General features: G+C 47.6%; 1 protein-coding gene across 1 annotated transcript in view; it reads right to left on the bottom strand.

Moving 5' to 3' along the window:
- Window positions 1-2,482: 2,482 nt before the first annotated feature.
- Window positions 2,483-25,446, bottom strand: part of KIAA1549L (KIAA1549 like) — a 268,932-nt gene continuing 245,968 nt past the window's right edge. Inside the window, exons 19-22 of the mRNA XM_032414728.1 lie at window positions 21,195-21,292; window positions 18,567-18,715; window positions 17,264-17,415; window positions 2,483-12,441 (exon numbers count right to left, since the gene is read on the bottom strand). Coding sequence (XP_032270619.1) covers window positions 12,160-12,441; window positions 17,264-17,415; window positions 18,567-18,715; window positions 21,195-21,292 — 681 coding nt within the window. The 3' untranslated portion in view covers window positions 2,483-12,159. The remainder of the gene's footprint in view (window positions 12,442-17,263; window positions 17,416-18,566; window positions 18,716-21,194; window positions 21,293-25,446) is intronic.

The following is a 25,446-nucleotide window of genomic DNA, read 5'->3' as shown; positions in this document are numbered from 1 at the left end:
TAACTGATGTGGGAGTGGGTGAAAATAGTATCTCTTTATAAATGAGGAAACCAAGGCTCCGAGAACATGAAGCCTAAGGTGACGCAGTGGGTCAGCGGCGGAGCCTACCCAGCACCTCCAGGGGGCAGTTCCTTCCTCTGTGTAAGCCTCCAGGAATCTAGGTTCCCTTCTTGTCCCTCCCAGAGGAGATGTGGGAAGAGTCACAGGACAATGAGGACAGGCCCACTTGACCAAGGTACGATGTGTGAGCATGTATGCGTGTGTGTGCGTGTACTCGCGCATGCCGTCGTGGCATGAGCAGCCCTCTTGTAGAAGGAGGTTGTGTGACCCTCTTCACGGGGAAGAGGATGGTGAGCAAACCTGAACTGTTCACTGCACCCTTCCCCATCCATCCCAAAGAGACCGTTTATTTTAGGTGCACTACAAGGACTGGTGTAACTTTATAGTCTCTTTTAGGAACAGAGCAAAGATGCTCTGATGGGGCCAGTTCTAGCAATGGAAAAGGTGTCTTGGGGACTGAGCACAAGAGAGGCTGATGGGGTTTCGAGTCACTCTTAGAGTTTCTTCCAAGCCCCGCCATAATGCCATACCCACCAATACCAGCTATGAGCCACCAATTACTGAGGGGGTCCTCTGTGCCAGGTTCTGTGCTCAGCACTCTACACACTGAGTCTTATTAATATTTCCAGCCCCGGGGGTGCCTGGGTGGCTCAGTCGTTAAGCGACCGCCTTCGGCTCAGGTCCTGATCCCAGGGTCCTGGGATGGAGCCCCGCATCCGGCTCCCTGCTCTGTGGGAAGCCTGCTTCTCCCTCTCCCACTCCCCCCTGCTTGTGTTCCCTCTCTTTCTGTGTCTCTCTCTGTCAAATAAATAAATAAAATCTTTAAAAATATATACATATTTCCAGCCCCGACCATGAGGATGATGTCCTCCCTGCCATTTACAGAGGCGCCGAGAAATGTAAACTAGGATGTGTTCAAGCCACTCCAAAGCCCGATCACTTAAACCTCCAGCTCATTTTTTGGTAACTGGTTTCAAACTACTGTATTTTCCCTGTTCCCCTTCAGCCCACTGCACCTAGCTGCTATCAAGAACATTGGTGTGAGCAAATATCATAACCACCCAAAGTCTGGACTCTCAAACAGGAACAGGCAAGGTTTCTCCTGATTTCAGCGCAGGAGAGCTTCACTTGAACAACACTGTGCCTTGAGCAGTTACATGGGCAGTCTCATTTTCCACTGGCTTACTGTATGATTCTGGTAATGAGTTCCCCGTCCTTCTTACAGAGCTAACTGTCCTTGCTGCCAGAACTTCAAATACACCAAGTCCAGGCATTTTGCAGGGAGTTGCTTGATGGGACTAGGGTCGAACACCCTGGATGAGTTGAGTCTTTTGGTTGTTCTGAAGACTGACTCCCAGGAATGATGGGGCCATAATCAAAAGAACATGTGGAATCTGTGGGAGATCATCAGCTTGGTCAGTTGGTGAAGGGCGTTTTCTTTCATAGCACTGCTCCCTGCCTGGGTGTCCTGAGCTCGCCTCTGTTCTGGGGACTTATGGGTGTCCTGGGCTTTTGAAAAGAGAGGTTGTCTACAGTAGGTGGCTGGAAGGGGCTGAGCATAGGGGTCACCCCTTCTGGGTGATCAATGGGTAATATGTTGGCTCTGGCAAGACAGTGAGTTCCCCAATGCTAGAAGTATTCAAGAAGACAAATAAATACCAACAATCCATCATGCTCATAAAATATCATGCAGTGTAAACCGGGCACTCTCTCCCAGCACTGCAGTCACATCATAGACTAGATCTTAGCTTCATTTCACAGATAAGGCCCAGAGAGGGGATATGACTTGTCCAAAAACTAGAATGAGGTAAAAGTGAGGTTCAAATCCAGGTCTGGATGATTGCAAATCCTAAAATGGGGATCCCTTTACCCATGTGATAACAATGGGCATGGTATAGATTCTGAGCTAGAGTAAAACCTTTAAAAAATTTTGGTGTCTTCTTACTCCATATGTAATTTAAAATCAAGACAATTCCCCCACTTTCACCCCATGGTGACTACATTATTTTTTTGCCCTAAATATCAAATCATATTTAACACTCTCCATCTCCCTTCCACCTCCTGTTCATTCCCCTCCTGCTCATTTTGAGTACCTGCCTTGCCGAAGCCCTAATTCTGCTTAATCTTTGACCGGGTAAGCCAACATCGTGCATACAGGGCATGAGGTTTATCCTGTGTTGATTGCAGGGTACAAAGCTGGATAATTTCCCCACTAAATTCTCTTCCAACTCAAAGAGTCTGGGATCCTATAATTTCAAAAAAAGCAAGATACATCCTTCCATCCCATGGTGATTTCTAATATTCTGAGAATTTGTAAATGCTTGCTAAAATCTTTTCCTTATGGGAAATGGAGAAAGAAATATTAAGTAAGAGAAAAGACAAAATGTGAGCACAAATATCCACTAATACCTTGGAAAGAAAATTACAGTAAGACAACGTGCTTTATTTCATATGCAAATTTGCCAAGAAAAAACAAACACAATTTCAACTAAGCTCAACAGACAAATGCAGCAAACAAATGGTATCATTGCAAAGCTCTACCTGGCTCGCCTATTTAGATTTGCTCCATAGAGCACCGTATTTCAGAGGCTGAACAAACACCAAAACCCATTCATTAATAATCCAGTGCATTCTGAACGGCACTTTATTGATATGAACAATGCAGAGGGAGAGTGTTCGGCGTACTGTGTTTTCATTTGTAAAATATATGGCTCCTGAAATTTTTATTTGGATTGCATAGTGTAGTCCCCAAATCGGTTATTCCTTTTCTTACAGTTTGGGCTCCTGATTTCATTTGATGGTGACAGCTCTGAAATTTGGGTTTATAACACTTGTTGATTCTTGGAAGTTGACAATTTGTTCTCAGTCCCCATGGGGATATTGTGGCCACCTTACTAACTAGTTAAAGGTCACTGATAAGGAAAACTGTGTAGCATCATTAGAAGATAGGACTGCAGTCTGTCCTTTCTAATCGTGAACATTTCCAGAAAGAAGGGGACTTTGGTTTTCATGTGGCTGTATCCGGTTTTTAATTCGCCTACCTCTGATGGGATAGAAAATGCACTGAATGAATGGCGGTCCTTCATATGTTGGGCTCTGTGTCTCAAGGATCAATCTTCCTTGACCGTTAGCTCCGGGAGGGGCAGGCACGCTGTCCTGCTCACAGTTGAATCCTCATCACTTAGCACGGAGTCTGGTACATAGTAGGTACTCAGGAAATGTTTGCTCAGCCAATGAAGGACTGAATGGATGGTTATGCGAAAGGTTCTATCAGTGCTTCCTGTACAGTTCCAGTTAAATGAAAGGTTAATGATCCACAGGATAAAAATGTGCCCATAATGCAAGCCCCTGGCAGAAAGGCAGCCCAGCAGCGCTCCTTAAACCCTCGTTTCTGCTCACTTGTGGCATCTGATTTCTGGTCTTAGCCTTTGTTCTTTCACTTGGACTCATTCTAAAGAATTGGTCCCCCAAGCACCAAAGGCTAGTTTGGGACCTACCAGTTTTGGAGACATAATCTTAAATTAAAAAGAAGCCAACTTTTGGTTTCCAAAGCACCTGAATTTCCATATATGAAGCAATTCGTGCAATTTGGCAGCCCTCTGTTTTCACAGTCTTAAGACTTTCCAGGCTCTTTCTCTTGATGCTACCCAACTTGACCTAGGAAATGGACTTCTCCAGGAGGATGCAAACAGCTTTTGGCTTTGCCATCACGAATCCTAGCAGAGTAGGGTGAAGCATGAATAATGTAATGCAACATCTGGCTTACTTGTAGACTCTATGTCCGAAATCCAACTGTTTCCGAACGTCCTATAGGCAAGACATCTGGGTGGTAGCCTGATTTTTCCTTAGGTTGTGTTGGCATCACTGGAGATGCGGCCTCAAGGGGTGTGGCTCACACGGGCCCTCTGGGTTTCCCAAAGGCTTTAGCTACCAGGACTGAGGAGCTAGGTGATGGAGTGGGCACCACGGACAAAAACAAGCTCTCTTATATGTTCAGTGAAGGCCCATCAGATCCAGAGCAAGCTCATATAGCCCATTTCAGAGACAGGTAACCTAGAGTGCCTTTACCTTCAAGAGTTTGCCAGAGCTCTTTGGTTTGCAGGAGGGGTTGGCGATGAAACGGTTATGCTAACGAAACTTTATTTCAGTTCCAAGGCGCCTTGTCAGATGGCCTCTCCTTAAATATGAGTTTGTCCACGTGCAAACGTGAACACTGAAATGTTGTGAACATGAAGTGCCCAACTATGCAAACCAGTATTTGCCATAACCATACCTCCAAGAGATCATAGAGAGACTCAGAGCAATTATGTCTTTTGCTAACCATCTGTGTACATTTTACAGGTAATTGACCATTGACAACTCACTCACTAATGCTACCATTACTTGGTTCCACACTCCTTCCTAGGTGCATTCTTTCTGGCTTCCAGGGGCCAGCAGAGCTCATGAGTTGGATGCATGACAGTGACTCAGAGAAGTCTGGAGATGGTGCTTTGGAATAAGTTTGCTCTCCTTTTTATGAGGGCACCCCAGCAAGGAAAGGCTAGGGATTGCCATGTGTCTTTTCCAGCCCCCTGGGTCTGTGTCTGTCTGCCATTCCTGGGACTGAAGTAGGCACCACCACTTCCCTTGATCATTCCATTTGTCCTGAAGGTTAAGAGCAGCCAGGATCCAGGAGGAAAGAAAAAACAAAAGGGCACACTGGTCCTACTCTCTGCCATGGTGAGCGCCCCAGAAATTTGTGGAGGCTCCAAGTCTATTCCTCATCACCGCAGCGAGGCGGTGGCTTTGGGGAGTGTTTTTTTGTGCAGATGTGAGCCCTCTTTATGGTAGAGAGAGGAGTAAAAGTTGCTCCTTCAGTGTCTAAGTACTTCTGAACACTTGCAGAGAGCTTCAGCAGACCTGGCTCCCGGGAGAAACAACACGCTGTTACTGTCCAAGCTGCCCGAATCGCAAAAAAGCCCCCAAATCCCAGGGTTGTGGCTCTCCATTAGGACGTGGGGACTCCTCCGGAACATTCAGAATTGGTTTTTCATTTGTCTATTTTTGTTACAGGAGACAGGCTTTCTTACCTATACTCTAAGTCTCCTTGGCCTCAAGGCTACTTCTTACTCAATATTCTGTTCTCTGCTTTGCTTTGCTTTGCATACAGCCCATCAGGGTCTCTGAGTCTTGACCATTCAGTTTCAACATCTCTTGCTAATAGACTTTGTGTCTTGGTATTTCCTACAGAGAGAATCCAGTCGGCCTAGCCCCATGGGCTGAGTTACATTTTTTTGTGGCTGGTCAACCTATGAATTTGTGGCTCCTGGTCAGATGGGTCTCCTGTCCAATCGGCTTACCTCAGAGGGCAGAGCATGGATATAACACACGGATAGGGCTGCACATAAGGCAGACATCATGATCGCTGGGACTAGCAATGGCAGGGAAAGTAAGTGGTCTTGGAAGTTTGTGTCCATGCAGTGTCATCCCGGACCCTTTGGTAGCCACTGACCTGGATGGGACTTCCTTATGCTCCGAGAAGGGCCTGTGACTAGACATTGGCTTCTTCTGCCCCGGATGACATCTGCTCCCAGAACGCAGTCATGAATAGGCTGGAACTGCTCTCTTGGGGCCTGTGGATGGCCAGGAAGAAGTTCTTCTTGGCTCATGAGCTCGTGCCTCAGGCTGGGATGGCTTCTGAGACCACACGACCACAAGGGTTTCTGCAGGGCTTTGATAACTCGAAGCAGGTACTGCTGTGCAGTTGGGTTGTGAAGGGGACTCCATCTCACCATATGGAGGAGGTAGAATGAGAAGCAGGTAGGTTTTGGGGTATGAAAGCCTTTGCTTTTTATTTTACCATAAAAAATTCTAACAGCATATGAACGCTCTGTTCCCAGCAGAGGCCACGGACGTGGGAAGTTAATTAGAAAGCCAAGCATTAAGTGTCGACAGCCACAGTCAGAGCTCCTGTTCCGTACTTGTCTTTGCCTAACGCCTAACGTGTGTGTGATGCGCTTGGTGGGGAGCGGGAGTCTGGGTTTTCCGCCCGGGGCGACAGTGCACGCACACGTGCTCGCGTGGCCTCCAAATCCTCCACAACAACAGCAACAACACAATATGGCCTGATGAGGCTGGCTTTTGTGGGCAGTTCCAAACTTAGGACCCTCTTCCTTTTTTTATTTTATGGAGTATTTTTTTTTTTTTAATTTTACAGAATATGTGACAAATTAGTTCGGTGGATGGAAGGAGCTAAAATATTTCACTAGAAAAAGACCAAATTATGAAGCTGATACTTTAGTAAGAATACCTTCAAACCTACTTCTCAAAGCCTTTTCGGACACAATCTGCCGCACGCTCCTCACGCCCACCACGGGAGGGAGGAAGCACCGATGTCGCTGTCCTCATTTTGCGGGTGAGGAGTCAGAGAATGGTTTAAAGTGAGTTGCCTAAGGCCTTGACTATTTATGCTTTTTTCAAAATTTCCAGACCAGAGAATGATACTCTGATTCTGTTTGGTACAAACCTTCTCTCAGTTTGTATGTGGGCAGGGGGTGGATTTAGGCATAAGGAAGAGATGGGGGAAATAAGGTGAGGTCACAGTTAATTTATGCAAAATACACTGACGGCCTCCCTCCATAATTTACAAAAGTCTGGCTGAGGTCAGAGAATGAAAATAATCAATTTCTCAATTTCATTATATAATGGCTTTCACTAAAGTATGGGTTTGACCTATGGAGACAAATTCTGCCACATCACAAATTTCCCTGTCTTTGAAACCTGCATAATCAAGCAACTTAACACTGTCTAAAAGAATTTGTTTCTGGCACTATTAATTCTATTTCTGAAATATTCCTTTCCAGAAGCCCCCCTACCTTTTAGCACTTACCATAGGCTAGGATTCTATCCTGTAACCATTCACCTTAAGAAATCAAGAGACCTTTCAATTCTCGGGACACTAACTTACTATATTTGGAAGGGCAGAGCCACAATAATATCAATTTCACTTGAAACTAATTCTGTTTCAAAAGACTCTAGAGAGAGGCTCATCAGTTTCCTCATCCATGCAAGTGTGTGGCCGTGAGCTACATTAATAGCACCTGAGCTAAGATCGTGCAATTCAATTTACAAGCATTTACTGTCTGCTGAGCAAGATGTGGTGCTACCTGGACCTTGGCTGGAAATTGCTCTTAGACCCAGAATCAGTAGTACCGGTGCTGAGATGGCCTGTGGTTGGGGCAGCGCTGGCTGGTCCACCAGGGTTTCAAACGCGTGTGTTCCCACCTGGTGTACACGTCAAGGACGACCTCTCCTCTCTGTAGCAGTGTCCATACTGATTGCTCACCGGCTACGTGGTGTCCTAGGAGTGCCGGTCAATTCCAGTCCTGAGGAGGTTCCTTCCTTTTGAAGGTTCTGCACACTTACACTCCTCCTCTGGGTACTAGCCTCCAACAAAGGCTCTTACCGAATGGGTCAGGCCAGGGGGCCGTGCTGGTCTTACATGACTCTGCCTCCTTGGTGACAGTTGACTGGATAGGCACATGATCCAAGGGTGGCTCATCCACAGGCAGATGAACTGGACCAACCAGACTCTCAGGATTTGGGCACAGAGATGGTAGTCAGAGAGGGGTGGGTACAGGAAAAAAAAAAGGGGAGCAGCGTGCATCCTGGGATGGATTTTCAGCTGTACATACAGCAATGAGAAAACAGAGAATGCTAGGAGGCCAAGGGAAGCAAGAGAACTGAGCAGACATACAGAGAGAAACAGAGGAAAGTCCATATGGAGAGAGGATGCAAGAGAAAGCAAGAGTGAGCTGGCTGTCTCCAGCCCTTTCCCATATGGGCGCTGTGTTTAGTTTCTGTGAAATGGCCCTGTATTCTCTCCATCACCCCCCACACTTTTGAGCAAGTCTGAATAGGTTTCTAGTCCTTGCAAAGGTCTTTGACTAAAATACCTTCAAGGCTGGACTACATGGGAGAATTTAATCTCTAACACTTGGACTGAAGTCAGTTACTGCTCCAAGTTAAATTACTGTATTTCCCAAGAGTGTTTGGCTGTATTTTGTAAGCAAGGTCCAAACTATTTTCTGGTGTGTGGTAGAAGGAACAGATTAAGTTTAAAATATGTTTTCAAACTTTAGAAATAATATGTTATTGTATTCATTAAACATTGAGTGCCTGAGTAGAAAAAGGTGCCCTATGTAGAAAAAAGAAGCTTATTTATCTACAATGTTTAAATTTTTGATCATTTCTCTAATTTCTGCCCGTTAGAGAAGTATTTCTTTGTTAGCTATTTAAATTCCTGTCTTCCTCCATCTGTATTCTGATTTTTTTTAAGTCACAAATCTAACAATTTCCTATCCACTCTTCCATCAAGATTACTCAGAAACTACATGCCCTTCTGTTGAATTCTTAAATTAGCAAAGGCACATAACCTCCAGGACCAGAGAACTGATTCTTAACATAATCCACCCTGTCTCAGTCGGCCCAGGCTGCCACAACAAAGTACCACAGACTGGGTGGCTTTTAAACAACAGAAATTTATTTCCCACACTTTTGGAGGCTGGACGTCCAAGATCAGGGTGCAGACGGGATCGGGGTCTGGAAAGAACCCTTTTCAGAGCTGCAAGACTGTTGACTTCCTACTGTATCCTCATGTGGCAAAAAAAGAGGGCAGGAGGGCTCTCTGGGGTCCCTTTTACAAAAGGGCACTAATCGCATTCGTGAGGACTCCACCCTCATGACTCAACTACCCCCACCCCCGTCCCCCGCAAGGCCCCATCTCCTAATACCATCATGTTGGGGTTAGGATTTCAACATGTGAATGGGGGTGGGACACAACATTAAGTCCACAGCACACCCTGAAAGAGAGAACTTCCATCTCTATAGGTAACCACGGCTATCTCAGATCCTAGGTACCAGGGCACACGGTAGACTTTCAGGCTCCTGCACATGGGGTTGCCTCCCCCTAATGCTGAGCATAGAATCTGCTGCCTCATAATGACAAGCTGTCATGGCCTCCCTCCCTGCTCATTTGGATCCACGGCACCGAGAGAGGAATGCACCCCCGCAGCCTTGAACAGCAGATGAGGAGAACACCATTTCTTTGATGGCCCTCTCTGGAAAAAGTCAAAATGCATTTCTTTTCAGGAATGCAGAAAACTCACATCAAAACAAGTTCTGAAAAATGTTTATTATGCCACAAACGCATCGTCCTTTATATACTTTAACTGACGTCCTTTACATATCCAATCAACTTTTTTCTTCACGAGAATGTAGGGCGTCCCTCATCTGACCCTGGTCTACTGTTTAAACTTCCTAGCACAGTTCAAGAAACGTGTCACAGACAAGCGTGCAGGCAGCGTGGTGAAACAGAAAGCAAGTTGAATCGTGAATCAGCAGGCTTGAGCCGGAATCCTCGAGCAGGTTGCTCCATTTTTCTGGACTTCTGATTCCTTCTCTGGGACTGCCAAGGTCCTTTGTGGCTTCTTCAACCGTCTGGAGGGTCATGAGGAACGTAGAGCCTCTGGGCTCTCATGGAACTCTATTTTCACTTCCATGAGGCACTTCTGCCCATCTGCTTTTGCTCAGAGTCAGCTGTCCAGGCATCTGTCCCCTCCACGAGGTCAGGAGACTCTTCAGAGAAGGGACCACATATTTATCAGTCACAGAAAAATCTAACAATGGCAGCTGTCTCCCCAGTGCTGGAAAAAACATGAACAGATTGATTTCTTTTCAACTTAAGGTTTTCCTCCCATATACTTTTCTTAAACCTATGGTGTCTAGTTTACGAGGGTGTCTGATTTAGCATGCTATATTTTTAGTCATCTCAGTTGACTAATTCAATACTTCCTGGGGTTCTGCAAAGACTGCAATGATTTGTTTCTCCATCCTCTTAGCAAGCTGGAGCCACACCACTGCAAACTGCAGGCTCCTTCTCTGTAAGTCACTGGAACATCCAAAGCTCGGACACTGTCTTTGAAGCATCTATTTTAATTACACTAAGGTCTTGAAACTTCATTTTCACATACAGGATTTCCAGGCATTTACCAAGTAGACAAAGTACTGGGTTGATATCATTGCACTGATGAAATATTAATATTATTGATAAGGCGGGACAATGTGGCTGACTTTATCAGACTCATACCATTTGCATGAAAAGGCTGAGTTTCTTTGGCTCTTTGTTCATTCAAGTGCATTGAATACCTATTTGGATAGACTTAGGCATTGTGTTAATCTGTCAATAAAATCTTGCACCATCCACAGTGTTTTCAAGCTGATTTAGGTTTTGGACTACAACAACTGGCCATTGGTAGAAATATACCATATATACACATGGAAATTACAAAAATACATTTTATTTATAGCTGATTTTTTTTTTAAGTAACAAAAAACTAACACTATGAAAGATCAACCAGCATACCAAAAGGACACTACCTAATATCATCTGAACAAGAGACTTGTCTGGGGGGATTCCATGACACATCATCTCCGGAACTTTCCAGAAAGGGCAATTTGCCATTGGGAAATAAAAACAGCTTCTTTGAAAAGCCTGTGCTTTGACAGTTTGAATCTCCCATTCTAATCAGTTCCACTCCTATTCTTCTCTCAACTTCTAAATTTCCACTTTCTCTCAGTAAAGACCAAAGAAACTCATGAGGAAAATGGCAAGATGGGCTCAGAAGGCATGGACACAGCTGAAGCTAGATGGGTCATGGGTGAAGGCAGGACAGGACCTCGTTCTCCAACAGACACCAAGGAAGCCCCCAACAGAGCTGGTGAGGGAGCCGGAGTGTTCCCTCCCGGGGCCACCTGAAGTCGGTGGCTGTTTCGCTCAGGCACGGACAGTCAGCAGCTGGTGCCTCGGGGCTGCGAGGCAGCGTCCACCCCGAGCTCTGGAGACCGACTCGCCGCTCAGGGAGTGCGATTTGCCACACGGCGGTCCTAAAGTCAGCCAATGTCCTGCATCCATTGACTATGGGGGCGGGGAGGGAGGGAACTGGCAAACTCCATACACTTTTAAAAATGGTATTTACATTTAAACGTAAATCAACAGATTTTCTACATTCAGAAGCTTCTATAAACAGAGGCTGCAGCCTGGGGGGGGGGGGGGGGGGGGGCACGGAGACTATTTCTGCTCGGAACAGGCGTCAGTTACTCCTTTCTTCCGTGTCCCTCGGCAGCGCCTGCCGGACGTCGCTGTTGAAGAGACAGAGGTTTTCCTGTAAACGCTGATGTTTCTAGTATCTCAAAGAAGAGAGAAGCTTTGTTCTCAGGCCACCTTCATTGCCGGGCAAAGAAAAAACCTCCAACATATGACTGTTTTTCTTCTGTAGGATCCTAAAAGCTCTTAGCACCGATTCCCTTTCAGTTAGATACGACCTTGCAGGGTACTCCAGTTCCAAAACGACAACACCTTTTCAGAAAACCTGTCAACCCAAACCCACCATTCCCCCTCAACCTCCTCTCTTCCTTGGCCTTTGTTTAATGAACGGGAGGGAAAAAAAGAGCCAGGACTATTTATCGGTGTAGTCATGGACGGTACTGATTTTCATCCAATTCATCTGACTTCGAACCTGAACCTTTAAAAGCAAAGGACTCGAGTTTCTTGGCCGGAGTCAGTGCCTCGTCCACAGACCGGAGGAGGAAACGGTTACAGTCACGGCTGGACGAGAGAGGGTGCGGTCTGCTGCTTAGTCAGATGCCTGCGGCGCCTTTAACACAGAAACAGAGTTAACATGCAGAACTCACCGAAGACAGAGCTATGTTCTCCCCCTTCTGGTGACTTAGTAAAATGTGGCATTGGACAGGGATCTGCACATCAATTAGTGTCTCTTGCGACTAAGGCTCCATAGGGAAATACACCCACAGTTCAAACGTTTAACTTCACAGAATATCAGACATAAGGTCCCACGCGGGGACTTCTTGACGTACAATCAGCTGAAGAAGCCAAGAATTCGGCGGCCAAGAGTCTCCTCTGTTGCCCAGAAGCCCCACCGTTCACCTGTTCAGAGGGTAAGAAAGACTCCCACGTGGTCTGTGCCTCAAGTCCCAGCAGGTCAGGCTGAGACACCGGAAGACTGTCCCCTCGGAGTCTGGAAGTTCCATGGGGCTGAGGTATTAGACCTGGAACTCAAACATGTCTGTCTGTTTCTTGGCCAGCTTGGCCACCTCCTCCCGGATGGCCTTCACGAGGGCCGCGGTGGAGATGTTGGTCAGGGGCGCGTCAGACGGGTCGTTCTCGGCCAGGCTCTGCTGCGAGGCCGCGGCGGACGGCCCCGGGGCCTGCTCCAGGCTGGGGTGCATACCTGCGGGCTGGCTGTACTGGCGAGGGAGTCTGGAGGGAGAGTTCTGCTGGTAACGCGACCGGGGGTAAGCCTCGATGTACCCTGGGAGGGGGACCTGCAGAGGGTGTTGGAGAGAAGGGAAGGGCCGGGATTAGGAAGGGGCTCGAGTCATGGGACACGCTTGATACTGGGTGAGGGGGTCGGGGGGGGGGGCACTGAAGACAAGGGAAGAGGTTCAGAAGAAAATGGAGACCAGGCACCATTGTACACATAGAGAACCTGGAGTCTGTTTGTTTAGAAAGCAGGTCATTTGGACTCGCTGGATATGCTGGGTGGATGAACGAAGTAGGGGTTTTGAACCTTGCTACACACAGAGTCTACACCTGAATCTACCTGGCTACCTTTTTAACATAAGCACAATCCGGCAAACAGAAGTATTGTTCTTCACGGACCTCGAAGGACTCAGGGACTCATTACCGACAGGTAACTGCTAACACGGAAGGAGCCCTGCGCTAAGGGCTTCCCACACATTATCTCACTTGATTCTCAAAGCAACAACCCAGGAGGCAGATATGGTCATCCTTATTTTACAGAAGAGGACACTGAAGCAAAGAGTGCCACAGTCTTAAGTGACATGGTTAACAGGCCACTGAGACACGCTTGGAGCAAGTCTGTCTGACGCCAAGGGCTGGGAGTTAGTTACTGCACTGTCTCAGATCTGCGATGTGATCTGAGTTCCTTGAAAATTTTTTCTCTTATTATCAAATGTGGAAGACACATACTTAGACGCTTACATATATGGACACTTCTAGTAATAAGGACACGTCAATGATTTGGAATTCAGGATTAACTTTCCCACAGAGACAGTACCACATGTGGGGATGCTGTTCCAGAGCAACCCACAAGAGGCCCTTATATCCCATAATGTTAGCTGGGTCCCTGTGGGATGCGTGCCTGTGGACAACGAAGGCACAGGGTGCTGTGGGGAATGGACACGTGCGGGGAGTCGGGGGCTTTCAGGCAGACGCAGCTTAGCTGGGTCTGGAAGATGAATAGGCTGTTGCCAGGAAGACAAGGTGGGAGGGGTGTTCCAGCAGAGGAAAAGCAAAGGCAGAGGCATGGGGGTACGTGGAGGACGGTGTACCCAGGAATCTCCGAAGAGCTCGGTCTGACCAGAGAGGATGTACAGGGTCTGGGAGAAGCTCAGGGAAGACAGACAGGCAGGGCCGATCAGAAAGCCACCAAATGCCAGGCTGCAGAGTTCAGTTTTCTATGGCACACTTCTCAGAAATACGGCATGTTCCCATTCTTGACAGAGACACTTGTCTGGGCCCTGGAGAGGATGGAGTAGGATGGAGTAGGATGGAGTAGGATGGAGTAGGATGGAGTAGGATGGAGTAGGATGGAGTAGGATGGAGTAGGATGGGGTTGGGTGATGAGTCAGAAATTTCGGATGGGCGAATGTACAGCAGGAATGCAGCCTCCCTCCACTCCCCGCCTGAGCTGTTCTGACAACCCGTCCCAAGGACGCAGCGTTCTGAGAGGCATGCCCGACACCTGGCCTGGGAGCCACCAGCGGTGTCAGGTGGAGGAGGGGCCTGTATTTTAGAAAGGACACTCTGGAGGTAGACCCACTGGAGGTCGAGAGAGTTCTGAGGCTATGTCAGTGGGGTAGGTGAGGGCCGGTTGAGGACCCGAGTGAGGGAAGAAATAATAGGATGGATGTTCCAAAGGCTGGGGCTTTAATTTCCCAAGGCCTGGCAAAGAAAGACAAAGTGGCAAATAGGTGTTAATGGTGGGTCTTTCTACACAAGGGCTGTACATATTTCCCTTGCATCTTAGAGGAAAACCAGAGTCGAACTGTCTGTGTCCTTGGTCCATAAGCACTGGGAATGCACAAGTGATTGTGGGGAAACAGAGCCAAGGCCCAGACAGGGGACTGACCCATCAGGTCTCAGCTCAAACGTCCTTTCTTCCAGGACACGCTCCCCTGCCCTACGTTAGCCGGGGGCTCCCTGTAAGATGCTTCCAGTAGTTTCTCTAGAGTCAGTCATCGCCCATGACGCCATCACCTGTCTCGGGCCGTCAACTCCGTAAAGGCAGAACAGTGTCTTGCTTGCGTATCACTGGGCACCAGTACCCAGAATTATGCATGGTACACAGTAGGGAGTCTCTCAGAACTTGGGGTTCTGAGGCACACAGTTTGAAAATCACTGAAGGATGACCAGATGGTGCCATATGTTTGTGAGGGAAGCGGTCATATCCCCTTTCCCTGCATTTCAAGTTCAGCTGGAGCTGAGAGCGTCCAACTCCTGAGACCCCTCAGCTCTGCGGCGTCGAGCGTCCGGGCGCCAGCGGCTGGCACAGGCAGGGGTCCTGGAGGGCAGTCACTCCTCTAAGAGACTCTTTTTCCCCTAATAGTGGATCCAGGCTGGAGCCATCACATCTTGCTGGCCAGAATTCGGGGCTGGCAAACACCACTCCTTCCCCAGGCAGTGCCCAAGGCAGGCATCACCTAGTGATCACAACACACCCCTCCCAACCCTTCTCCATCCAGCACCAAGGATGAAACCCATTTGTCAAGGGGTGATTTTGAGGTGATTTTGTCTAAGCTAGCTCCTGATGTCTGGATACCTGGGATCAGGAAGGTCAGACCCCCAAATGATGGTGGGGGTTTTCTCCTTCTCATGGATGTGGAAGTGGACGCCATCCCTGCCCCACTTTCTCAAGCTGACAACGGGTCCCTCTGAGCTTCATGCACTTTCTTTCACGTGTGAAGAATCCCCTGTGCTCCCTGCTGTGGTTCCTGGCTACTGTGCTCCACGCGTGGACCCGCCACCCTGCTTAACTGTAGGTGGTAACTGGGCGCCAGGAAAGACCCATTTAGAGTGCGGCAAACATGTTCCTCTTAAAAACAACTAATAGAAAACTAACTCTCCCTCACACTGAGAGGGATGGACCCAGAATGGTCAAATCATCCTGTTAGGAAGGTTGGGTTTTGATTTGCTGGGTTCCTGTTCCTTCATCTTTAAGGTAATATGAACCCAAAGGCATCTGGAAGTGGCCATAAGCCTGGCTAAGCTATCATCTGTGTCTTGAGGGCAAGGGCCAAAGTTTGGGAAAATACTTCCATTGACTCCTGCAGAGTACCCAGTGGAACTTTCCATGCAGAGGGTGAACCGACAAAGCTGTAGGTTTACTGCCTAATTGTCACAAGTTAAGTATAATCTATTTTCTGAAAAGTACACATTATGTTTAGACTATAAGTGGAATTATGGAGTCAAGAAAGCTCTGAACTGATCAACTCATACCCAGTGATTTCAGCTGTTTAAAATAGCCGAGCACAACAAAGGAAGCAAAAAAAGGCCCACAAACAACCAAAACAGATGCTATAAAGTCTCACATTAAGATCTGTAGACTTAACAATAGGGAATCCCTACAGCTACTCTTAAAGCTTATTTACTCCAACTTGACAAACAATTCTAAGGAACTCAGACATGCCTCATTTGCAGATAACAGCCCATTAGGAAAAGTATATTTAAGGGTGAGTGTATCTGTGGAAGTGGGGACACTGACAGCAATAGAAGGTCTGGTTGGGAGCAAGGTCAAAAAAAGAAAAACCATATTGAGCCTTGTAGTAACTCCAAAAATTACAGTAGTTGGGAGATGTGTGATGTAGGGGTAATAATCCTACCATCAGAGCCCATCTTACAAATGTCATTTTACTAGTAAGGCATAATGATGAGCTGAATCATTTGTTAGAGACAAATTAAATTATGTTCCTCTTTTAAAGAAGGAGGGAAGGATATAATTCATTCCAGAATTTTTTTAAGGCAAGATAGCATATATTCTAAGTGCTTTGAAAATTAAAAGGATAAGCTTTGATCATCAGGAAAATTAATATATATAGGAGAGCTTTACCCTTAGTGGTGTTCAAATGTGTCATCACTATGATAAAAACAGACACCAACACCAAGGCTGAGTTGAATCTGTGGAGGTAGAAAGTATGGACCCCAGGGGTTTGGACAGAGAGAAAAGATGACCCAGGCCTTGGGCATCAACATGTTTGCTAAATCTAGGATATATTTCAAAAGTTGACACCAAACCCTAAAATGACACACAGCACCAGGGAACCCTCAGGTTGAGCCTGGGAGACAGCCTGCCTTTCTTATCCATGACGGATGGTCTCACAGAGGGATGGGGGCAACCCACACTAGAGGCCATCATTGTGCTATTTTTGTTTGCTTGATTTTTTTTACTTAGCAACTCTTGACAGGTGACTCAGAGGCAGGTTTGGGTGTGACTATCCAGGTTCAATTAGTTGCTGCCTCTCTTCGGTGTAGGATAGGCCAGGCCCACTGTGCCATATATTCCTACTTATGATGGAGGATGGAACCAGGGGATCATGACAAGACAGTCCTTTGCTGGAAGTCAAGTAGAATGCCTTAGGATCTACATGCAAAGTAATTCAATCTTGAATTTCTAAAACTATATTTTCTGGTATTTCATCTACAGTAGCTGTGTGGCTTTAGGCAGTCAGGTCACCTGACTAGGCCTTAGTTTCCACATCATGGGCATCATAACACCTACTGGACAGGATTGTTGGGAAGATTAAATAAGATAATATAAATAAAACATCTAACATGGTGTCTGGCACATAGAAAACACTAAAAAAATGATAGTTAGAACAAAAATTTATATGATTAAGGTCACCCCGCTAGGAAGAGGTTGAACCTGGACTGGAAGGCAGGTCTCAAGTCCCTCTGTCAAAAGACATCCCACCTGACCACACTGTCTCCTCTAAAATGGCTGAACTTAGCCACCTGGTTGGTGGGAAGCAGGCTGAGATAAAAAAACACTGTCTCAACCTCTCATCCATTTTCTCCCTCAAGTGTGTCCAGCAGGTAAGATGGTGAGGGAATCAGCAAGGTTCTCACCGAATCGGCCCACTGGCTTGGGAGCTCATTCTCTCCTGCATAGGACATCCAGGCCTGGTTCCTGTAGGACGAGGGAGGCGTCGGGATGAAGTAGCCGGTAAAGCCGGGTCTGTTGGCAGCTGGGATGGCAAACACTGCCGGCACCGTATTACCTGGCATGGAGGAGATGCATGGGGAAGATTACACTAGCACCCCACCTCTTGGGCTGGCATTTGCCCAAGCTGGGGGAAGCTGGGAAATGGGGGAACTCTGGCATGGGGGGAGGGGTAATGAGGTGCAGAGCAGACCTCCACCTGCAGCCCTAGCCCCGCCCACCTGCATGGTCATCTGCTATGATGCAGACCTGGTTTTCTAGAGAAATGATGGCCCAACTCCCCTCGCCGATCCTCCATCCCCATCCCAACACCCCTGACCTACTGGCAAGAAGGGACAGCTCAGTGTCCAAATTTTGTTCTCCCATGGGGAAGAGGTATTTTTAAAAAGGCAAGAAAAGGAACCAAAAGGAATGGATTCCACTGATGGAATTTCTGGAGACAGTGAATGCTTTAGTAAGTGTTAGCAACCGAGTGTTTGCAGTTTTTGCCTAAAAGGTATGCTTTGAACAGACTCAAAATACCAATTAGGGCATGGATAAACCTTGATGTTCATTTCAGCACTGTTTGTAATAGCAAAATATTGGAAACAACCCACATGTCCCTCCTTAGGGGAAAGGATAAACTGGCCTATCATATCTTTGAATATCATACCGCAGTTGAAACAAATGAACTAGATCTACATGTACCTACCCATCTTGAACACAAGGCTGAGTCAAGAAAACAAATGCAGAAGGAAAGGCATACTTTGATATCACTTGTGTACATGTAAAATACCAACAGCATTAATATACACTATTGCATATACATACATATATAGCAAAAAGTTAACACCCTCAATTTAAGGATTGGGATTACCTCTGGGAAGAAGGGGAATGATAGAGGGCTGGATAGTTCTATCTGTAATGCTTTAAAGGTAAATATAAATTAAAAAGAAACCCTGAAGTCTGGCAAATGTTAACAGCTACCCCGACTGTAACACGTATCTTCCCATTTTGTCACGTTTCAGATTTTTTAAAGAAATAGAGCAGTAGCTCTTGTAGCCAGGGCTACTGAAGTCAGACGTAACAGCTGCCTCGATTGCTGAGGATGGCAGGTAGCAGGTGGCGAGTGGGAATGTGGGGGGTGCGCAGTGCAAAGAGCACACACAGCACCCGGGTGGGGCTGGGGTGCCGCGCCCGCCTTTCTCAGGCGTTTCTCCTCTTGCCCACCTGAGTAATTTAAAGCCGACTGATCCAACTGCGCCACGGACACGGGGCCTCGGGACACCTGCGCGAAGGAGGCACTGTCGTGCAGCTGGGCGGGCTCAGGCCCCGCGGACTCGGCCATCCTGGTCTTGCTGCCCACGTCCGAGGTGGACCTGGGGGGCGCAGAGGGGCTGCGTTAGCCGCTCCCCACGCCCGTCGCGGCCGCACCGCCACCCAGAAGTTCCCGCCGCCTGTCACCTCGGGGGCCGCCTCTGGGAGCCGCGGCGGCCTCCAAGCCCCACGAGGGTGGAGTCCTCGGGCCTGGATTTGCCCCCGAATCACAAAGGAGGCCGGCGCGCCGAGACCTGGAGCGGCCGTCCAGCTGGAGTGGTGGCCCGAGCTGGAGTCATTTTTAGATATTCAAGGTCAGTGTTCCCCCGAGGGTGGCTCTGTGTCTCTGGGGAGTAGCCCACTTAATTTCCACATAAAAATAAGCCAGGCCATTAACGCTGGGTATTAGCCAGGGATGGTCGGCCTGGGAGGGGATGACATCATCAGCAGCCAATGAGAAGGCTCCGTCTGGAGTGGCGGCCGCCCCCGCCCACCCGCCCCAGGCACCGGGGCTGGTGACCCGCGAGGGCCGGGAGGACCACGTTCCCTGCTGTCGCTGCTGCTGCTGGCCCAAGAAGCTCAAGACTCCGGGGAAGCTCGGGCGGCTCCAGGAAGCAGGAGCCTAGCACTTTCTAGGCGTTATAAATGACAGGCACTTGTTTTTTTTTTTTTTGGGACCCACAGGCGAGCAGAGAATCCAGCCCATTAAACACATCCTATTTCCACTTAGTGCTCAGAAAGCTGGTAAGAAGAGGGCTGCCTGGGCGCCACGGGGGCCAGCCTCCCCCTCTAATAGAAGGTGCTTTAGCCAGTCTCTGTCCTCCCCCTCACAGAGGGACTTCAGGCTCTCTTAAAATTAAAATGGAAGGAGGCAAAGGCAGCCACAGCAGGTGGCAGGCTGCCAGCCCATATGGCCACCCTCTGAGGAGCGGAGTGTCTGTCACTGTGAAGAACAGAACAGAGCCACAGCAAGAGGCAGGCGTCTGGGTTCTAGCTTCCTCCCCCTGCTGAGCCTCAGTTTCCCCATCTGAGAAACAAAAGGGGTGGATGACCCCCTCTCCAAGGCTCCTCCCTGCTCTAATCCTTTGAGTCTAAATGGGAAGCAGTGGCCTGCTGATATCTGGCAAGATGGCAGATGCTGTGCAAGGGCATGGGAGGGGGCAGAGGGTTGAGAGAAGAAAGAAGAAACTGACACTAGCCCTTAGCAAATTGGCCACAAATGACTACTGTGAAGCTCCTCGCATTAGAACTCTCAGGAGTAATTAAAGCCCCCCACTATTGCTCAGGGAGGGTGAAACACAGAGGCGTGATGATTTGACTCAACTTCAGGGTGGGTGCTGGAGGCTTGGTAGGGTGGGTGCTGGAGGCTCGGTAGTATGGGGTCTCCCTTCCTTTCTTGCTCCCTCCCCTCTTTCTCCTGGTTGCTCTCTCCCATATCCCTGGCTTCCCACATACTATTCCAGGCATCTGCTCCTAGTTTAGGAAACCCTTACCAGGAAAATTCCTGAGTTCTGCTCCATACACAGCCCCCTTGGATGAATCTCTGCAATCAGTTAGGCCCTTGCCCTCATTTTACAGATAAGGAAATGGGGGCCAGTGAGTTGAGGCAACTTGCCTAGGGTTACACAGCAGGTTAGGCTGGAACCCTGGTCTGCAGCTTCCCACCCCACCCTGAGCTCGACTGCAGTCAAGAGCGGTGTCTACACACAGCTCGGTGTTCTAAACCACTGGAAATGAAGGCAGGGTCATTTCTGGGGGAAACTCATTTTTCTTCACCATTTTCACAAAGGTCAGACCTGTGGTCCCCAGGTAGAGTGTGGCTAGCATGTTGGAGGGGGAGAGGCTGGGGTAGGAGGGCCAGGGCACTGGCCTATCCCTATCCCAGGGCACACTTGTTTCTTTAATCCTGGACCTGATGCCTATTCCAGCATCTCCCAGTGCTCATGGATTTTGTATTTCTTGCCTACCTTTGTTTGAAACATGGGCTTGTCATATCGTTACAGAACAAAGACAGTATCTTTATCATATCTGACTTATAGCTTTCTATCTGAGTTCATCTCTTTATACATATCTGAGTTCATGTGCTCTCAGCCTCCTGTCTTCGGAGTCAGGAGTTAGGGTGGGTGCCCAGACATGCCACTCCCTAGCTTCTTGGACACTACCCCTAAACGACAAAGGGACTTCTGGGCCCACACACAGGTGCCAGGAGCTGCCCAGACTAGAGGTGGTCGTTGTAGTGGACTGAGCTGGAATAATTTTCAGATGTTGAAGGTCAGGGTATGAGGCTTTCGGGGTATGGGTTGGTTGCCCTTGGGGTTCTTCAAGTCCTGTAGAACTTTCCATTTCAAATGATAAGAAAGTTGGTCAACCCTCCCTGTGCTCCCACTTCCTTCATGGTCCTCGGGGCACCCCAGACACATGGTTGTCGGAACAGGTGATGCACCCTGAATGGGACAGCCATGAAGGAAAACCGTCGGGTCAGAGTACACGGGACCAGGTCCTTTCCAGACACTGCAAACAGCCCAGAAAGCAATGTGTTACCGCCTGAGAGAAGTAACAGCCACGGGGCCAGTCCGGGGAGGTACAGGCGGAGGGGGAGAGCCCATGACCATTTCAGGAAGCTGGGAAAACCTGTATGCCTGTGAAAGAGACAAGCAAGAGAGGAGGATGTGTTAAAACGCAGTGTCAGTCAACACACAGGTTCTTCTTACTGAAAAGGAAAGTAGGGGGCGCCTGGGTGGCTCTGTTGGTTAAGCGCCTGACTTTGGCTTGGGTCGTGATCTTGGGGTCCTGGGATCCAGCCCTGTGTCAGGCTCTGTGCTTAGTGGGGTGTCTGTTTGTCCCTCTGCCCCTCGCCCCTTGCCCCCACCCCCCAACCTGTGCTCTCTCTCTTTCAAAAAAATAAATAAAATCTTAAAAAAAAAAAGGAAAGCAGGTTTCCAGGTCAAATTTTCCTTCCTTCCTCCAACTCTGCCCTTTGCTCTTCCTTCTGTCCTCCAGCCCCCTCTTCTACCTCACCTCTGCCATGCTCCCCTGTGCCTGGGCCACCTTAGTCATGGAGTCCTTCAGCTGATCTAGTGCTTTCCTGCCTCTGGCTTTTGTACATGCTACTGCTTCTCCCTGGGACACTGTCTCCCAGTTCTTCCTGTGGTTCCTCCCTCCATCTCGTTCAGCCAGCCCCCTGTTCCCCTAGAGCCCCAGTTAATCTATCTCCATATTCTGCTTTATTTTTTGCCATAGCAATTGTCACTCTCTGGTATTATATCATTGCTTATTTATTATCTGCCACCAGCTAGAGTGTAATGAGGGCAGGGGCTTTATTGTCAGCTCTATCCTCGTGCCTGCAACGGTGAATCATTGATTGCAGTTTACTTTCTCGCTCAAAAGAAAGCACGTTTAATGGGGGGAAAGCAATGGGTTTAGAGTCAGGAAGTAAGGGTGGAGGTCCTAGCTTGCTGATAAATAGACTTTATGTCCCTAAGCAAGTTAGGTGGACTCTCTGGGCCTCGTTGTCCTCTTCTAAAATGGGGACAAGGATGCCTTGCACCAAAGGGGGCTAAGAAGATCAGGCAAGTCAGTGTAAGCATTTCACAATCTATAAAGCACTATTCAAAGATAAAGGATTGGAACTATCACAAAAGTGAAGACTTTGATCAACACGTGAGGGGATAAAAGGAAAACAGTCAGAGATAGACAGGATCAGAGAGCCAGGCCACAGCCTCCTTTAGTGGGAGAAAATCTAGAAATGCTCTCTGGGAAGACAAAGCTTAACTTGTGCTTCTCATTCATCTTTTTCTTTAGGTATCATGCCTGCTAGATCTCTTGAGGAACAAGCTGACAAGACTTTAAGCCTGAAGGCATCAGGACAAAAAGAGCAGCGGTGGGAATCCATAAATAGGGTTCTTTGAACTGAATGAGGTCTTCTGCCCTGCAGCATTATGGCAGACTACGTACTCGTAAGGGCCGACCCATGAGCTAACAACTAGATCCTAGATGAAACATACATCTTAATGCACTTCGGGAATTGCAAGATGTAAGGGAAACCTCAAAGACCCTAACCCCCGCCCCCCCCCCCCCGCACACATCTCAGCAAACTAAAACAAAACCATGAGCTGAAACCAAAGATAGAAATAGAAGTATGCAAATATGAAAGGTGGGGTTGCCTGAAGTCAAGCACCATGTTGGCAAACGATTAAGAGATCAAGCCTTGGGACAGGCAAGCGGGGTGGGGGGGTGGGGGGGGTGGGGGGGTGGGGGGGGGGCGCGCGGGCAAGTGGAACTGAGATACAACCAACCTGCAAGGGGCTGGTTGTGCTCCCAGGCTCAGGTAGCAGCCATTGTAAGTCCTCTTTGGTGGCGATCTCCCTAACCCAGGCTCTGAGGAATGGCACAGATTAAGATAAGCAGACAGGAGCTCATAATCAAAGACCAGAAAACATAGGTGAAAACAGGAGAAAAAAACCAAACAACAGATTTACATCTTTAAGGACTTAAGAGTTTAAAATTTCTAGGTACGAAACAGAAAACAGAAAGGTAAAAAATGTTTGTAACAAATAAATGACCAGAGATACTCTCAGGAATGATCAGGAAGATTTGAAAAAGAACAAATAGATCTTTTAGAGGTGAAATGTAATTACGGAAAGAAAACACTCAACATCGGAGATAGACTAACTGGGGCTCTAGGGGAACAGGGGGCTGTTGAGTGTTGAGTGGGCTGTAATTACTGAAAGAAAACACTCAACAGTGTAATTACTGAAAGAAAACACTCAACACTCAAAAAGTAATTGATGTGCCACAGATGAAGAGAAAATTAATAAACTACAAAATGGAATTAAAGAAATTACCAAGGAGATAAGGAGATAGAAAATATAAAAGAGCAGTAAAAAAATATGGAGGGCAGAGTAAGAGGGTCTAATATGCAGCTAATCAAAGTCCCAAAGTCCCAGAGAAAAAGAGAGGCCATATTTAAAGAAGCAATGACTAAGAATTTTCCAGAATGGATAAAATCAATGAATTACTAAGTTCAGGGAGTACAATGTATCCCAAGCAGGATAAATATAACACAAACCTAGATACATTGTACTGAAATGGTAGACTGCTGAAGCAAAGAGAACATCTTAAAAGCAGCCAGAGAGAAAAGGCATATCATCTACAAAGGGATGACATTTAGATTGACGTTGGACTTCTCAACATCACCTAGAAGGCCATGGAATGCAAAGTGCTCAAAGAAAATAACTGTCAGCCTAGGAGTGTATCAGCAATACTAACTTTCCAGAACAAGAATGAAAGAAAACATTTGCCCAGATCTAGAGGTACTGGCTGACTCAATTTGGAAAGCTACATTACCATTCTGCATTTCCATTTTTTGAGCATCAGTCAACAATGTATGCTAAGGTCATATTCAGGGAACCAAACTCTGAAGCTCCACTAGATCCTAAACTTCTTGGGTTTCAGCAACCATGGTACCCCGACCTTATGAAGCAAAATGCTTTGCACCTAATAGTGCTAAATAAGTACTTGTTCGATGAATGTTGAGTGAATCAGAGTCAGGAGACCCAAATTCTCATCTTGATTCAGCCGTTCACTTTCTGTAGGCATGTCAGTCTCTCTGCCCCTCATTTTTTGCTTGTTTGGTTTTCATTTTCCTTGTGAAATAAGGCATTGGAGTAGCTCATGGGCTTCCAAGCAAACTTTTCTAGAGCCATGAAATCATTATGACATAATCTGAATACATAACCAGATTAAAGCAGAGCTTCTCTGGTTGAAGTTGGGGGGGGGCAGTGCTGGTGAATTTGGCCCTTCACTTACCAGCATGATGACAACCTGGGACCTCCCTGAACTCTAAGATTTTGCAGAGAGTTTGAAAATCATAATCTTGGATGCCCTTCCAGCTTGTCCTCCATTATTATCAATAAACCATCAAGTAAGGACATGCCTTTCCCAAAATAGAGAAAGGGGTTTATAGCCCCTCTTCCCTCTTCTGGCCTCTCTCACGATACTCGGTAGAGGAGAGAGACGACCTATTTTTATCCCTGATCCCTGGAAGCCTTATTCTATGCTCAACACAGTTTTCCAGCCTTCAAGAAAAAGCCTTTTTATGCCTGTGTCTATCTTGTAGCACTTCACCAAAGAATGGATTAAAAATTCTGAAGTTTTGATAAGTACCAAGGGAATTCCTTACTTTGGAAGATCTTTCCAGATACGAGCAAGACTGAACAGGAGATCAGACAGTTGCCTTTGGGCTGTATCCTCAGGGGCCACAGGGGTCACATAAAAAGTAGAGCCCATGCCCTGTTGCTTGGGGGCTGAGAGAATGACCTCTCCTAGTGTCTTCCTCCCTCCCTCTGTGCAGGTTCCCCAGATTTCTAAGCCCTCACATTCTGGTTTCTCTTGTTATGTATCTGGAACCTTGGCTTCTTGCTGGCTGCGCTGTGACTGGGATTTCACTGGAAGCTATTGCTCAAAACTGTTGCCTGGTTCCAAGTTCCCTGTTCCATGACAGTGGACCCAGCCTGGCACCCAAGGACACCATCTTTTGGGATCCCTGCCCTCTGGCTAGGAAGGAGATCAGAGACTCAGAACAGAAGGCAGTTTTTGTAAACAGGCCTGAGGTCTTTGAGGTGGAAGGAGCCTGAATGTGACTAGACTAGGCCACTCTTTGGGCTTAGAAGTTGGGTGGTCAGAGTAGAAGGGAAAAAGGTGACTACGTAGTCTGCTCAAAGTTTCAGTCATGATGTCCTTGGGGGGTGATGGGAGCGGCTCAAGGCCATCCTCTCTAGAAATCCTAGTAGAG

This window comes from Phoca vitulina, unplaced genomic scaffold (assembly GCF_004348235.1).
Source record: "Phoca vitulina isolate PV1807 unplaced genomic scaffold, GSC_HSeal_1.0 scaffold16, whole genome shotgun sequence".
NCBI lineage: Eukaryota > Metazoa > Chordata > Mammalia > Carnivora > Phocidae > Phoca > Phoca vitulina.
This window is presented reverse-complemented; position numbering and strand designations above follow the sequence as displayed.